This window comes from Momordica charantia (assembly GCF_013281855.1).
Source record: "Momordica charantia cultivar OHB3-1 chromosome 3 unlocalized genomic scaffold, Mcharantia_2.0 BLBB01000003.1, whole genome shotgun sequence".
Lineage (NCBI taxonomy): Eukaryota > Viridiplantae > Streptophyta > Magnoliopsida > Cucurbitales > Cucurbitaceae > Momordica > Momordica charantia.
The window spans coordinates 21592201-21605496 of NW_028275161.1; the positions used below are offsets into that span (position 1 = coordinate 21592201).

General features: G+C 36.8%; 3 protein-coding genes across 4 annotated transcripts; 2 read left to right on the forward strand and 1 right to left on the reverse strand.

The window, feature by feature from the left end:
- Positions 1–177: 177 nt before the first annotated feature.
- LOC111008562 (large ribosomal subunit protein uL15x) lies at positions 178–884 on the forward strand. The gene has a single exon (XM_022281298.2). The coding sequence runs from the start codon at positions 251–253 to the stop codon at positions 689–691; it is 441 nt and encodes a 146-aa protein (XP_022136990.1). The 5' UTR covers positions 178–250; the 3' UTR covers positions 692–884.
- A 1732-nt stretch (positions 885–2616) lies between these two features.
- On the forward strand, positions 2617–6753 carry LOC111008989 (uncharacterized). 2 transcript variants are annotated; one of them, XM_022281879.2, is made up of 3 exons: positions 2617–5191; positions 6131–6247; positions 6477–6753. In XM_022281879.2, exon 1 carries the CDS (start codon positions 3183–3185, stop codon positions 4977–4979), a length of 1797 nt encoding a protein of 598 aa, XP_022137571.1. In that variant the 5' UTR covers positions 2617–3182; the 3' UTR covers positions 4980–5191; positions 6131–6247; positions 6477–6753. The 2 variants fall into 2 exon arrangements, with proteins under 2 accessions (XP_022137571.1, XP_022137572.1); XM_022281880.2 differs by lacking the exon at positions 6131–6247.
- Positions 6754–11226: 4473 nt separating this feature from the next.
- Positions 11227–13020, reverse strand: LOC111008769 (uncharacterized). The gene is made up of 3 exons (XM_022281575.2): positions 12571–13020; positions 12340–12469; positions 11227–12264 (listed from the first exon to the last, which is right to left on the reverse strand). Exons 1-3 carry the CDS (start codon positions 12701–12703, stop codon positions 11487–11489), a joined length of 1041 nt encoding a protein of 346 aa, XP_022137267.1. The 5' UTR covers positions 12704–13020; the 3' UTR covers positions 11227–11486.
- Between the last annotated feature and the right edge of the window lie 276 nt (positions 13021–13296).

Here is a 13296-nt window from a genome sequence, read left to right on the forward strand (position 1 = left end):
ACCAGAAATAATTAATGCTTTGAAAAAAAAAAAGAAAAAAAGAGTTCACCAAACTCTTGGGCTTGGGCCGAGTTGTGATAATCTCGTCACCAATGGGCTTTCATCTAAGACGTAAGGACAAGCCCAAAGCGCCGTAGAGGCAGTCTCCGTCCTCAGTCTTATAAACTCCTACCAAACCCTAATTCTCACTTCCTCTTCTCGCCGCTCCCTCCAACTCCCGAAACCTAATTCTCCACCAGTTGCAGACCAAATGACGACCCGCTTCAAGAAGAACCGGAAGAAGCGCGGTCACGTGAGCGCCGGCCATGGTCGTATCGGCAAGCACCGCAAGCATCCTGGTGGTCGTGGTAACGCCGGAGGTATGCACCACCACAGAATCCTCTTCGACAAATACCATCCTGGTTATTTCGGAAAGGTTGGGATGAGGTACTTCCACAAGCTCCGAAACAAATTCTACTGCCCCATTGTTAACGTCGACAAGCTCTGGTCCCTGGTTCCCCAGGAAGTGAAGGACAAGGCTTCCAAGGATAATGTCCCTTTGATTGATGTTACCCAGTTCGGATATTTCAAAGTTTTGGGCAAAGGGGTTATGCCGGAGAACCAGCCCGTCGTTGTGAAAGCCAAGCTCATCTCCAAAATTGCGGAGAAGAAGATCAAAGAGAATGGTGGTGCGGTTGTCCTTACGGCTTAGGGTTTATTGGGTAATTGTTAGTCATGGTTTTTTTAGTATTAGTTTTGATTATTGCTGTGCCGTTCTTCCAAGTATCGGATTAATGTTATCAAACGTTGTGTTTCAGTTTTCATGACCATGAACTCAGTCGATTTTGAATGTGTTTCTTGAATTACCATTTTACTTGAAATGTTATACATTGTTAATTTTGCTAGTTCCGTCGGTTTTGGTTCTTATTATTATAATCTCTAAATTTTGAGAATACCCCTTGCATTTTTGTTGGATCTTATCCGGCTCACTGTAGATGCTAGGTTGTCTCCTTGGAAAAGAGTCCAATTTCCTCCAAAGAGATCCGCTGCTCTGTATGGTTTCTCTTTCTAGCAGCAACAACTGGATTCTTTATTTTGTCCATGTTATTTATAATTAACTTAATTTTCATCCTCAAACTTGTGAGATTTGAAAACAGTTGGATGATTTTAAGTTATTACTACCTCTATGCAAAAGTATTCATGGAGCTGCATAATCATGGTTCACTTTTCGGTTGCAAAGTCTGTTATCATGTCCTATTCCTAATCCTCCCTACGAGAAGATTTCTAATACAGTTTTTCGAACTACAACTTCTTAACTTTCGAAGGGCCACAAATTAGACTGGGATTTTATGTAGGTAATTTTTTTTGTATGTGGCTGTTCTGCTCAATATCTATCCATTCGGTTTTAAATGTATCCACCATGCAGATCCCTGTGGAAGAAGGGAGAAATGAATGTAAGTTCAGTTTGGTATGACTACAGAAACTACTGTTTATATCTGGCAGCCTGGTTTCTTTTGAAGACTCATCATATTTTTTACCTTGTATATGGAATGATTCATCTCTGTTTTGCAACTACTTCTGAAAACTTCTCCATTTTCAGGCATTTCCCGTAGCTGCACTGTGATAATGTAACCCATTTTTCTCTTTATGCTCAAAATCTGTAGCTGCAAGTATTCTTTGTAGTTTCTTTGGAAAGAGCCCTCCAAAGAAACGAGAATGATATTTCTTGAATGGTATCTGTTCTATAGGTTATATATCTTAGTTGTCGAGTTCTAAAATTATACAAAGCTTCATTTCTTTCCCTACAATTACCCTGAGGAGGTATTATCTTGGAAGCAAAACCATTAGAGCGTTTCAAATCATTGACTTTATTTGATCAGATCAATAAGTTGCATATAGCAATGTTGTGTGCACACAACAACTTGATTATCTAATGACTTAAATATGAGATGTCGACCTATACAACAATTTGGATCGAATTTTGGAGCTCGATAATATAATGTTTGTAACAATGAAGCTGCTGTATGTAACATCCATTGACTACTATTTCAAAGGTGGGCACTTGAATGTGTCGGTATTTCAAAGGTTATTGTTATATTTTTTTTGTTTGGATTGTAAATTACTGTGTTTATTGCGTGAGAAAATGGTAGAACTAAACGGGCATGAAAGTGAGACATTTGAAAATTTCATATTACAATTAAGAGATTGTGAGACATGCGAACATTTTCATATTACAATTAAAAGTTATGAATCTGTACATGTTGAATTACAAAGAAATCTCAAATTTTGACTAATAATAAAAGGGTATGATAATTTTACCAATGTTTATATCTAGATCTTCCAATGTTTCTATACTCTCTTTCAATACCAACCAATTGCATTTTTTTTGGTTGCTATATGTCTACATTGAGAGGACACGAAGATATTTTTGGGTGAAATATTGTAGAATCTAAAACTTATTAAAAAAGAAAAAGCATTTTTAGTTTACTACTTTAAAAAATGATGAGTTTGACGAAGTAGCCAAACAAGAAAGTACCATGTTGGATTCCAAGATTCTTTGTTTGTGCATGAAATTATATTGATTTTCTGTATCTTCTCGTAAAGAGCTCATTTTGTTTAGTGGGCGACGGAGGAAGCACACAGACAGTGCCTCGCTGTCGACTGTCACTGGTTCCGCCGTGATTCTTCCCGAAGAATGTCTGTCTTTCTATCAAAACCCAAATCAATTCTCCAAACCCCACATTCTCCACCAGAAATTTCACTACTTTTTCCAATCAAAGTTCCTATCTTTGATCAAGAAATCATTTTTATGGAAATGTAGATCATGGGTTTTGGAGAATCTAATCTGAATTTCATTTCCAAGTTCATTCCCCAATCCCCACCCAAGTCGTTGACTGGTCAACTTCTGGCCATTTCTTCACGTCTGCTTTTTCTAACCAAAGTGTCCTTTTTTTGCGACTAAATGCCAACAACACGGTGGTGAGGTGAAGAAATCAACTCGAGAGAGAGAGAGAGCAAAGAGATACATTGACCCATTACGCCAATTCCTCCAATTCAAAAGACTTTACATTCAATTCGTCAGAAAACGAACCGAAAAAAGGAAAAAAGTTGCAAAAGTTTCACAGGGACCTCTGCTTTGGCTCTGAAATAAAGGGGAAGAAAGACTGTAACAACTTGTTACTTGGTTTCTTTCTTGTGCTGTAATGGCTGCCGCGGCTTCTCCTACTGGTGAAGAAGGAGACATTCTCCAAGAGCTCACACTTCCGATTCTGTTAGCGGACAGAATTCTGAAACTGGCCCAAGACGCTGTTTCTTCGAGGCAAGAATGCGTTGACCTAGCCAACCAAGTCGACAATCTCTCCGGCATGCTCCGAACCACCGTCCGGCTAGTCACCACCACCCCGCCGCCGCTGTACGAGCGCCCCATCCGCCGGATTGTGGCCGACGTCTCGAAGAATCTGGACCGTGCTCTGAACTTCGCCCGCAAGAGCCGCCACAGCGGGTTCCTCCGCCAAGTGTTCTCCATGACCACCATCGCCGATTTCCGGAAAGTCTCCAGTCTTCTCGAGTCTTCCATTGGCGACATGAAGTGGCTGCTCTCAATCTTCGATTCCGATGGCACCGTGGGGCTCCCTCCGATTGCGAGCAACGACCCGATTCTGGCTTATATTTGGAGCAGTATCGCCACAATCCAAATGGGTCCGATTAAGAGCCGGGTCGAGGCGGCCAATCAGCTGAGTCTTCATGCTCAGGGCAGTGATCGGAACAAAAAAATCATCGTGGAAGAAGGTGGGGTTCTGCCGCTGCTTAAATTGCTTAGGGATTTCGCCTCCCCCGATGCCCAAATTGCCGCGGCTAATGTTCTCATCAGTGTCGCTACTGATTCCGAAAGGGTTACGTCGATTGTGGATATTCTTGGGGTTCCGATTATTGTTCAGGTTCTTAACGATTCCCCCATGAGGGTTCAGATTGTGGTGGCGAATTTGGTGTCGGAAATGGCGGAACTTTGTCCTCTTGCTCAGGAGGAGTTCGCTAGAGAGAATGTTACTAAACCCCTGGTTACTTGTTTGTCCATTGATATGGTTTTGGATGATCCTAAGGTTCAATTGGGGAAGACGAGTTTTCATTCTCTTGTTGAGATTAATAAGGAGCTCACTGGGAAAGCTTCAAAGAGTTCACAGGCTTCTTCTAATTCGTCTTCCTCACACCACAGGAAGGAGAAAGAGGTTGAGAGCTCTGAAATGAAGCTCCAGCTTAAGGTGAATTGTGCTGAGGCTCTGTGGAGACTCTCTAAAGGGAGCTTAACGAATAGCAGAAAAATCACCGAGACGAAAGGGTTGCTCTGTTTGGCTAAGATTATTGAGAATGAAGAAGGGGAGTTGCAGTTCAATTGCTTGATGACAGTGATGGAGGTAACAGCAGTTGCAGAATCCAAGCCAGACCTCAGACACGCCGCCTTTAAGATCACTTCACCGGCTGCAAAAGCGGTTCTGGATCAACTTTCAAGAATGATTCAGGACAGCCATCCGGGATTGCAAATTCCTGCGATCAAATCGATTGGTTCTCTTGCTAGGATTTTTCCCGCGAAGGAAACACGGATTGTCAGTCTTTTGGTTTCGCAGATGGGGAGTAGGGACATGGGTGTGGCCATTGAAGCTGTGGTTGCATTGGGGAAGTTTGCCTGCCCTGAAAATTATAACTGTGTGGCGCATTCGAAGTCGATTATCGAGTTTGATGGCATTCCTCCTCTAATGAGACTTTTTAAACTAAATGATCTGGCTCAAGTGCCTGGCCTGATGCTGCTATGTTACCTTGCACTGAATGCTGGGAATAGCAAGGCTCTAGAGCAGGCTCGTGCCTTGAACGCGATTGAGGGGATGGCTCGTTCTGTTTTACCTCAACATCCCGACTTGTATGAGCTGTTTGCCAAAGCCATACACCACCTTACTCTTTATCAGGCCGGAGCTCATCATATCCACAGGCACAGTTTATCCCCATAAGCTTATTTTTATTTCAAGTTAGCTCTCGAAAGTAACTTAACGAGCAATGTTGTTGACAATTAAAACAAAATTGGAGGGTAACAATCTGAGACAAGTCGGCTATGGTCCACATAGAACTCTGACTGCACGAGCCGCATAGTTAATGGCCCGAGGTAGTGACCAAGACAGCATATTGAAGGGCGGTTTTCACTTGATGAAACAACGTATTGCTGGTAGGACTCTTAACTTGCTGGCTCTTGCTTTCTGATTCTTGTTCAGTTACACAAAAACAAGGAAACAAAAAGGAAAGGTTCGATTACATAAGGAGCCAATAGCCGCTTTGGGATAATTGTTTAGATTTGTTCCCTCTAATGTCTCTCAAGTCTTGATTACTTTGTAGGTTGCTGGTCTGAGTGAATATATTTATTGGTAGCTGGTAATATTGGTTTACTTCTAGTGTTTCATTCTTGTTTATAGTCCAAAATTTGTGCAGCTTTTCAGTGCCTTTCTTCTTCCATTTATACCCATTAAGAAGTCACTAGCATTATTAACCATCTAGCTTAGCATATTCGTGGACGCAAATTTCAAAGAAACATGGAGCCACCAGTTTCTGTTTCAATCTCTTGATAAAGAAGTCTGATGTGCCATTACCGCTATATCTATGGACACATCAAATCCGGATTGATGTCGATTTTCGTCCAGTCGCCTGGATGCTGTTTACAGCTTTTCAGGTTTTTGTTAAAAATTCATACAAGTAAAAAGCAACAATAGTATCACAGCAACAATAGTATCACAGAATATGTATTGTCTTTGATAATGTATTACTTGAGAAATGTAGGTGACATTGCAGGCTCCACAGCCGTTTCTTTCGATCCTCATGCTTTTGTTTCATCTCCCTCAGTTACTGTTATTACACTGTAGTTCATGATTCCTTATGCGTAATTGTCGGGCAGGCATTCGTTGAATTGTTGTTTCATCACATCACTACTTTAGTAGCATTCATTCTAGGAAGTTCAGAAGGAAATGAACACATCACACTAGATGTCATGTTACATCTGCAGTCAATTGCTTTAAACATGTTCTCAAGTATCTTCAATAGTTACACTGTAGAAATGTTGAATAGAGGATAATAACATTGCTTTGTCCCATGTTACTAAACCCGGAAAGATCAGTTCCTCCGACATCCGAGCGCAAATACAGCGATAGAAGCAGGATAACGAGCTCTGTTTGTGCAGTACTCTTGCAATGGGGCCTAGTAAAAGGAAGTTCTTAATGAATTGTGATTATAGGTACAACGTTTATCTTAAGTTACTTGTTCTTTTGGCTACTTCAGGTTTTAGGCATAGAGGCAATTACCCAGGATGATTTGCTTCTATAGTTTTTTCTCTCTTGATTTCTCTTGCTTGAGTCATTTCTGACTGCGACCGAGTGACCTTCGGTTAAAGCGTAATCGATGTGAATTTTGCTTGGTTATTGGACAAACTTTCTGCTGAAATTTGACTCCTACAAGATCTGTAGATTTTGCAGGTTCCCTATTTTCAATAGATTGAGACAGGAAAAGAGAGCTACACAAAGTTCTTTCTAGCATCAGGTGTCAACTGCAAGCCAAAGTTAATGAAGAATTTGAAGCAAAACTTCTGGTTATACCTAACTTTGTTAAATTCAAAGTATTGACTTCTACACCAACTGAATCTTTACTCGTACTAATGCATCGCTAGTATTCCTTTAAATGTCTTTTCTTTCTTGTAAATTATTGATGATATGAATCAGTAGATGCATCGGAACATTCTTATTAGTTTTGCGTAATCTTACCGCTCTCATAATTCAAACTTTAGATATTGACTCTATACAATGAGTTGAACAATGATTGCTCATATCTTTGAGCACAAGTGTTATAAAGTTTTGGTATAGCTTTCATATTAAGAAAGCGTTTTTTTCCCTTTCGCTTTGATGTTTCTCGTCATCGTGGTTGGAGATGGCATCTCACCGAGATTCTCCGACGGTGGAGATGAGCGTGTTTGTTTGAAAATCTGGGAGCTCTATGTTGGATTGAAATCTCACCCTTTTTTATTTCTTTCACATTTTCAATGCAATGATTTACCAAAATGCAAAAGGAGATGGAGGCCAACGGTTTCTCCACCATTTCTTCAAGTTTCTCTTCTGCTAGATAAAGCAACCTCCTTAAGAACTCACATTTTCAATGAGAAGAACAAGAATAAGAAATTAAATGGACAGAAGTAGACGATTAATATATTTTTAAATGAAATAAATCTTAAACTATAATTTAAGTAAAATAAAATAAATCTACTTTTAAGTGAAATAAATATTCAATTAAAATTTACCATGTTTAATTCAACAAATGTTGTTTGAAATGTCAATATATATGATGAGCTAAAAGCAGGCAAAGATCTTTGGCCGCAAAAGAGAAGAAATGTTTTCCTTACTTTTGGAAAGGAAGCCAAAAAAAAAAAATGATTTAATAAACGTTTGTAGATAAAGTTTGCTTTTTCTTTTTCCGCCGATGTTTAGAATCTTAGATTAAAGTTTCAACTTTTTTCTTTTTCCCCAAATGTTTTCCCAGATGTTATTGGTATTTGAACTTGTATGCATTATATTTTGGATGTCTCGTATAATATCAATATTTTCTTAATCTCATCAAAATATATATAACATAATATTGCTAATATACCAAAGATATATAAACCAATTTTCAATATTTTCTTAATCCCAATTGTTATAAGTAGGTTCATAGCCTGCCACGCGGATCAATCATCGAGAAACAGTTGTTCAGACCATATCTTGGACAAGTTGAGGATGAAGCGAGATTGGTAGAATCATCTGAGGGTCTGATGGAAGCCTGATTCAATGTCGATTTAGGGAGGGTGGATGTCCCTGGCTAAAAATCCACCAACATTAGATATGAGTGTCAAGGTGGCAGTGCCAAGCTACACAAAACTTTCCTATAAAAATGTGGAGTCCCTCGTTAATATCTACACAACCTAAGGAAGCTCGCACAATACCAATTTGGATTAAATTCTAACTTAAGTTTCAGAGTGTACGTGGTTGGGCACCACACTAGTGCAAGGTTTGATGTGTAAGTATACTTAGTTCAACTGATCACACGCCCACGTCAGATATGAAGCTAACGTGTCATCTCGTCTAAATTGTGCATATTAATACTAGTCACATCACGATACAATACAATCTAGTTGATTAAAAAATTTGAAAAACCGAAATTTCTACTTTGTCAAAAGAAAAAGAAAAGGAGAAAAAAGAAAATCTAAGGCATATCCCATCTAAACTAATGTTGGGTCCATCTCTTAAAGTCAATAATAATACAAAATAATTATACACATTAGAAAGACAAATTTGTACATTAGTGACTAGTGGGTTAAACTTAAAATAAATATTTTGCATGTGGGTATTTAAAAAATGAAAAGAGAGAGAGAGAAAAAAAAAACAAGCAAAGTAATAATTATAAAAAGGAAAAAAAAAAAAAGCAAAGTAAAAGGTTGTATTGAATGGAAAGAAAGAGGGGGAAATGACATAAGAGTTTGATCAGCCTTAACTAATTAAGTGGCGATTTGATTTAATTAGCTGATTGACTTATGAATTAGCTGTTAATCATGTCGGATCCATTTCCCAACCTGACCCGAATTACACGCTTTTGAGCTGTATTTTCTTCAAAATTGAAAAAAAAAAAAAGTTTGTGTTTTTTACGCTAACAAAACAGAGATTTAGAGAAAGCAACTTTACTTGGGTTTCGTTTTATAAGTTTGTTGTTCAGAGGCTGTTTTTTCCGACCAAACTTTCCAACATCAATTTCTGTTAAAACTCTTCTCTTTCCATCACAATGAGTGTAATTAAAGACTCCACTAATCTTAATTTTTCATTAAATTGTTGCTTTATTAGATAGGTAGACATGTTACTCGATTGCTACTTCACAATGAAATTCAACTTGTACATCAACAAAATTCAACCCGCTCATCAATAGCATGCTCACATCTTCAAATATCTCAACTTTTAATAACACGTTAACTTTCTATTAATAACTTTTAACATATTTTTCCTAAGAAATAATTAGATTAAAATTGAAAAAATCTAAAAAGATTACAGGTCATTAGTCATTAGGGTGACGTTAATTCAAAAGTACTAAAAGAGAATACCTATGATTCATCTTATTAGGGGTTGAAAAATATAGAAACTAAATCGAACTAATGCATGAGCACGATTTTTAATCTATTTATGGTTGAATGAAAGTAACTGGATATAAAGGCTAGAGTTTAGTTAAGTTTTATTGCACCAAACTAATTTTACATAATAGTTAATCTTCGAGATGATTTTTGTCCATTTAGACATAGATAACTTAGTTAGACACTATAATCTCGGTTAAAAAATTAAAAGTTTAAATCCCAATGCATTGTTGAACTCTAAAAAAGAAAGAAAATATTTAATATAATTCTCATTGTTACATAATTATAAAATTAAATAAATTAAAAAAATAATTTACATTGGTGTGTCAAATTGACTTTAATATCCTGTTGCTATTCATGAAATCAAAATTTTTAATTAAAGATAAGGATGATAAGTCAAATTTTATACTTTGTTTTCAAAGTTCAGGAGAAATATATAAAAAATAATAATAATAATTAAAATGTAGTTAAAGGATCACATAATAAATTATAAATAAAATAATAAAATGAATTAACTAGTGACTGGGTAATAAATTGGTTAAATTTTGACTTTTATTAATAATTGATGTACTTAATTGAGATATATGAGCTATTTTTGTAGGTATTTCATTTGTTTTGGTATTACTATAAGCTACTTAAAAACTTTCCCCATTTTACAATAAGATTATACTACATTTTAGGTAGAACGGTGATGCAATTGTGGCCTCAAAATAAAATAATAACTAACAAACAAAAATGTAACATTTTTCTTTTTTTCCCAATTTTTGGACTTCCACGAGATGATAGAAGTTTAGAAAAAATATTTTTGTAGTTTAATAGTTTATTTTTTTTAAGCTAAGTTTTCATTTCTGAAACCCTACCAACTAAAATGAAACATCACATTTTTGATACATACATTAGTAAGGCCAAAATTTTAATTCATCTCTAATTAATTGAGCGACTTAAATGATTTTAATCGAACGAATTTGAACAAATAATAATATTTAGTGTCTTTACCAGCTAGATAATTTTATTTATGCCTTGACCCATAAGAGCATTTTGTTGAATATGGGCAAGACGTGAATATTCTTTGTTTATTAATTTTGTTTACATTTTTTATTCCAACAATATTACATTTACATTTTAAATAAAAGGTGTGAATTAGAAGACCTACAACTCCTATCTCATAAGTAAGGTATTAATATCTAACTAACTATGCTTAGATAGACAACCTCGGTATTTGTGGTGTGTTAGCTATTTAAACACACTTTTTTTGGAATCTAACTTGAAAGATAGCATTGATTTAAAAACTCAAACATCACATCAGCATCAAAATTAAAATCCACAAAGATAATAATGTAATTGAATTAATTAATTTAGGAATTAGAAAAGTTGATTAATTATTCAGTCTAATACAATGAACATCATCTCTTACAAGGAAAGTGAAGAGGAATCTCATCTTCATAATAATGCAATAATACACAAAACCAAACATATAAAACCTCACAACAATCACACAAATAATAATAATAATAATAATAATAATAATAATAACAACAAAATTTAAGTTTGAAAATTAAGACTACGAAGTAAGAAAAAACACAAATGTCGTTGGCATTTCTCTTCCAACCCTCCACCAGCCATGCCGGCCCCCTTTTGTCTCTCAACACACCTCCATAACCTCAGCAGACAAAACCAAATACCCCAAAAAAAAAAAAATCCATAAAAGTGAGTGAAAAATCCAGAGAATCAAATTATACCCATAAACTTTAGACATATCTCAAAAAAATCTCATTTTATATTTCACCCTCTCACTAATATACAGGCCCCATCCCCCTATCCTTTCAATCAATAATGCATTCTCCCCCATTTTGCTTAACGTCTAATCGTATAATTTAACGTCTTAATTCGTATCAATTATTCATTTGTTGAGTCTTGTTCTTACTTCAAAAGTTTAGTATTGATCACTTAATATGAATTTAGTTCGACGGTAATTGACATATGTCTCTAACTCTACATGTTGTACTAAAAACAAAAGTAGATGTGGATCTGTTTTGAACGTGCGTCTTATCCGAATTCAAAGGAACAGAAAGAAAAAAAAAACGAAAATCACTCTTCATATTATTCCAACTCGTGGTAGAACAAATATTACAGAATAAGGGAAAAAAAATAGAGAGAAATACAGGTGGAGGATTAAAATGAAAAAAAAAAAGGAAGAAAAATATTTTCACCTCAAACTTTTTTTTTTCTTTTGGTGGAAATCCCCTATTACTATCAACATGTGTGTGTATTTTTTTGTTTTTATAGAGAGAGAGAGAGAGAGAGAGAGAAGGATTGAATTGAATGTACAGTTTGTTCACAAATTGTTGAAAGCATCAAAATTGCCTCCACTTATCTCTTGTGAGAGCGACGTTAATGGATAGCTACAGAAATCTACTGAGCTTCGGCTCTGAATCAGCTGCCCATCCTGCATCACTGAACTTCCTGTTCCTCTCTTCAATTCCTCGGATTTTATCCCGTTGTTATTATTCCCATGAATCTGGAAAAAACTGTCGATTTTATTCTCGTTTTCCCACGAACAGAATGTCGAATTTTCCACTCCATTATTGTTGCTCATGTAGAACCCCCCATAGTTGTTGCTCATGTTCGACCCCGAATTGTCCGAAAATTCCTCGGAATTCGTCAAACTCGGCACTGAGCTGAATCCGAAATTCGATTCCTGGTACTGGGTTTCGAAATTCACACACGAATCCAAATCCAGCCCTGTTTGGAATTCCAAGTAAGACAGCGAATCCAGCGCTTGCTTGTTGATGTTGATCATGAAATGGTCTCGAATCGGCGCCGCCGTCATTCCGCCGTCGTAGTACTCGCCACCGCCGCCGACGAGAAATGCAGGGCCTTGGGACGACAGCCCGCCGGAAACCCCTGGCCCCGCCGGGATTTGGATTTGGATCCCACCAAATTCCTTATCCTCGAAGATTTTCTTCTCCTTAATCTCCTGAATGTTGATTATGGGCTTGTGGGTATTCGGGTCAATGCCTTGCTTCATCAGCTTCTTCTTCAAGCTCGAATTCCAGAAGTTCTTTATCTCATTGTCAGTTCTTCCCGGTAATTGAGCCGCAATTTGAGCCCACCTGAAAAACCCCAATTCCTTAAATTCCCAATTCCCAAAATTAATTACAAAACATTTCTAATTTATTTATTTTTACCTGTTGCCCAGAACTTCGTGTAAACTGATAATGAGATCCTCTTCTTGCTGAGAAAACATTCCCCTTTTCAAATCCGGCCTCAGGTAATTTATCCATCTCAGCCTGCAACTCTTCCCACATCTCTGCAAACCTTAAAAAACCCAACCCAAAACAGAACAAAAACAGAGCAATTAATTAATTAAAAGGCTGGAGTTTTTAAGAAATTAGAAAAAATTAAAGATTCCACCATACCAGCAAGCTTTGGGACAGAGCTCCAGCAGCCAACGCCAAATCTAGTGATGTAATTGAAGAGTTTTTCGTCTTCCTCAGGCGACCACAGGCCCTTCCTTAGTTTCTGCTTCAGACAGCAAGAATGGCGCCCCATTATGGTGAGAGAATTGGATTCCAAATGCGTAGGACAGAGAAATATATATATATGTGTGTGTGTGTGTGTGTGGATTTGTTTTTGTTTTTGGTTGCCAAGAGTTGACAAAAAACCCAAGAATAGTTTCTGATGATTTAAAGAAGGGGAGGAAAAATCATACTTAAGATTCAAGTTATAGAGAGAGAGGATCGAACAATCAAGTGGGTTTTACGCAAATTTGGTGCTGCTTTTGCACAGTAGAAGATTGGGTTTTAAGAAATCTCCATCTATTGGAAACATAGAGAGAAGAGAAGAAAGAAAAATTGGGAAGTTGGTGTTGAGTTTGAAGGAGTAAAACCATTTAAACGTGTACTTGAGAAACTTTAAAATAAAGATGGGTCCTTTTTTTTTACTGTTTAATTTTAATTTTTTATGTGTTCTTCTAAATAGTAATTATCAAAGCAAAGAAACTAAAAAAGAGAGTTTGGACTTTGAAGTCTCAACAGACGGTGCTGCTGTTGCCATCCCACTTTAATTTTATCCCATAAAAGCTTTTTAACTTTTTGTTGTATTTTGTTCTGTATCTCAAACCCATCATGATGATGGTAAAGTGT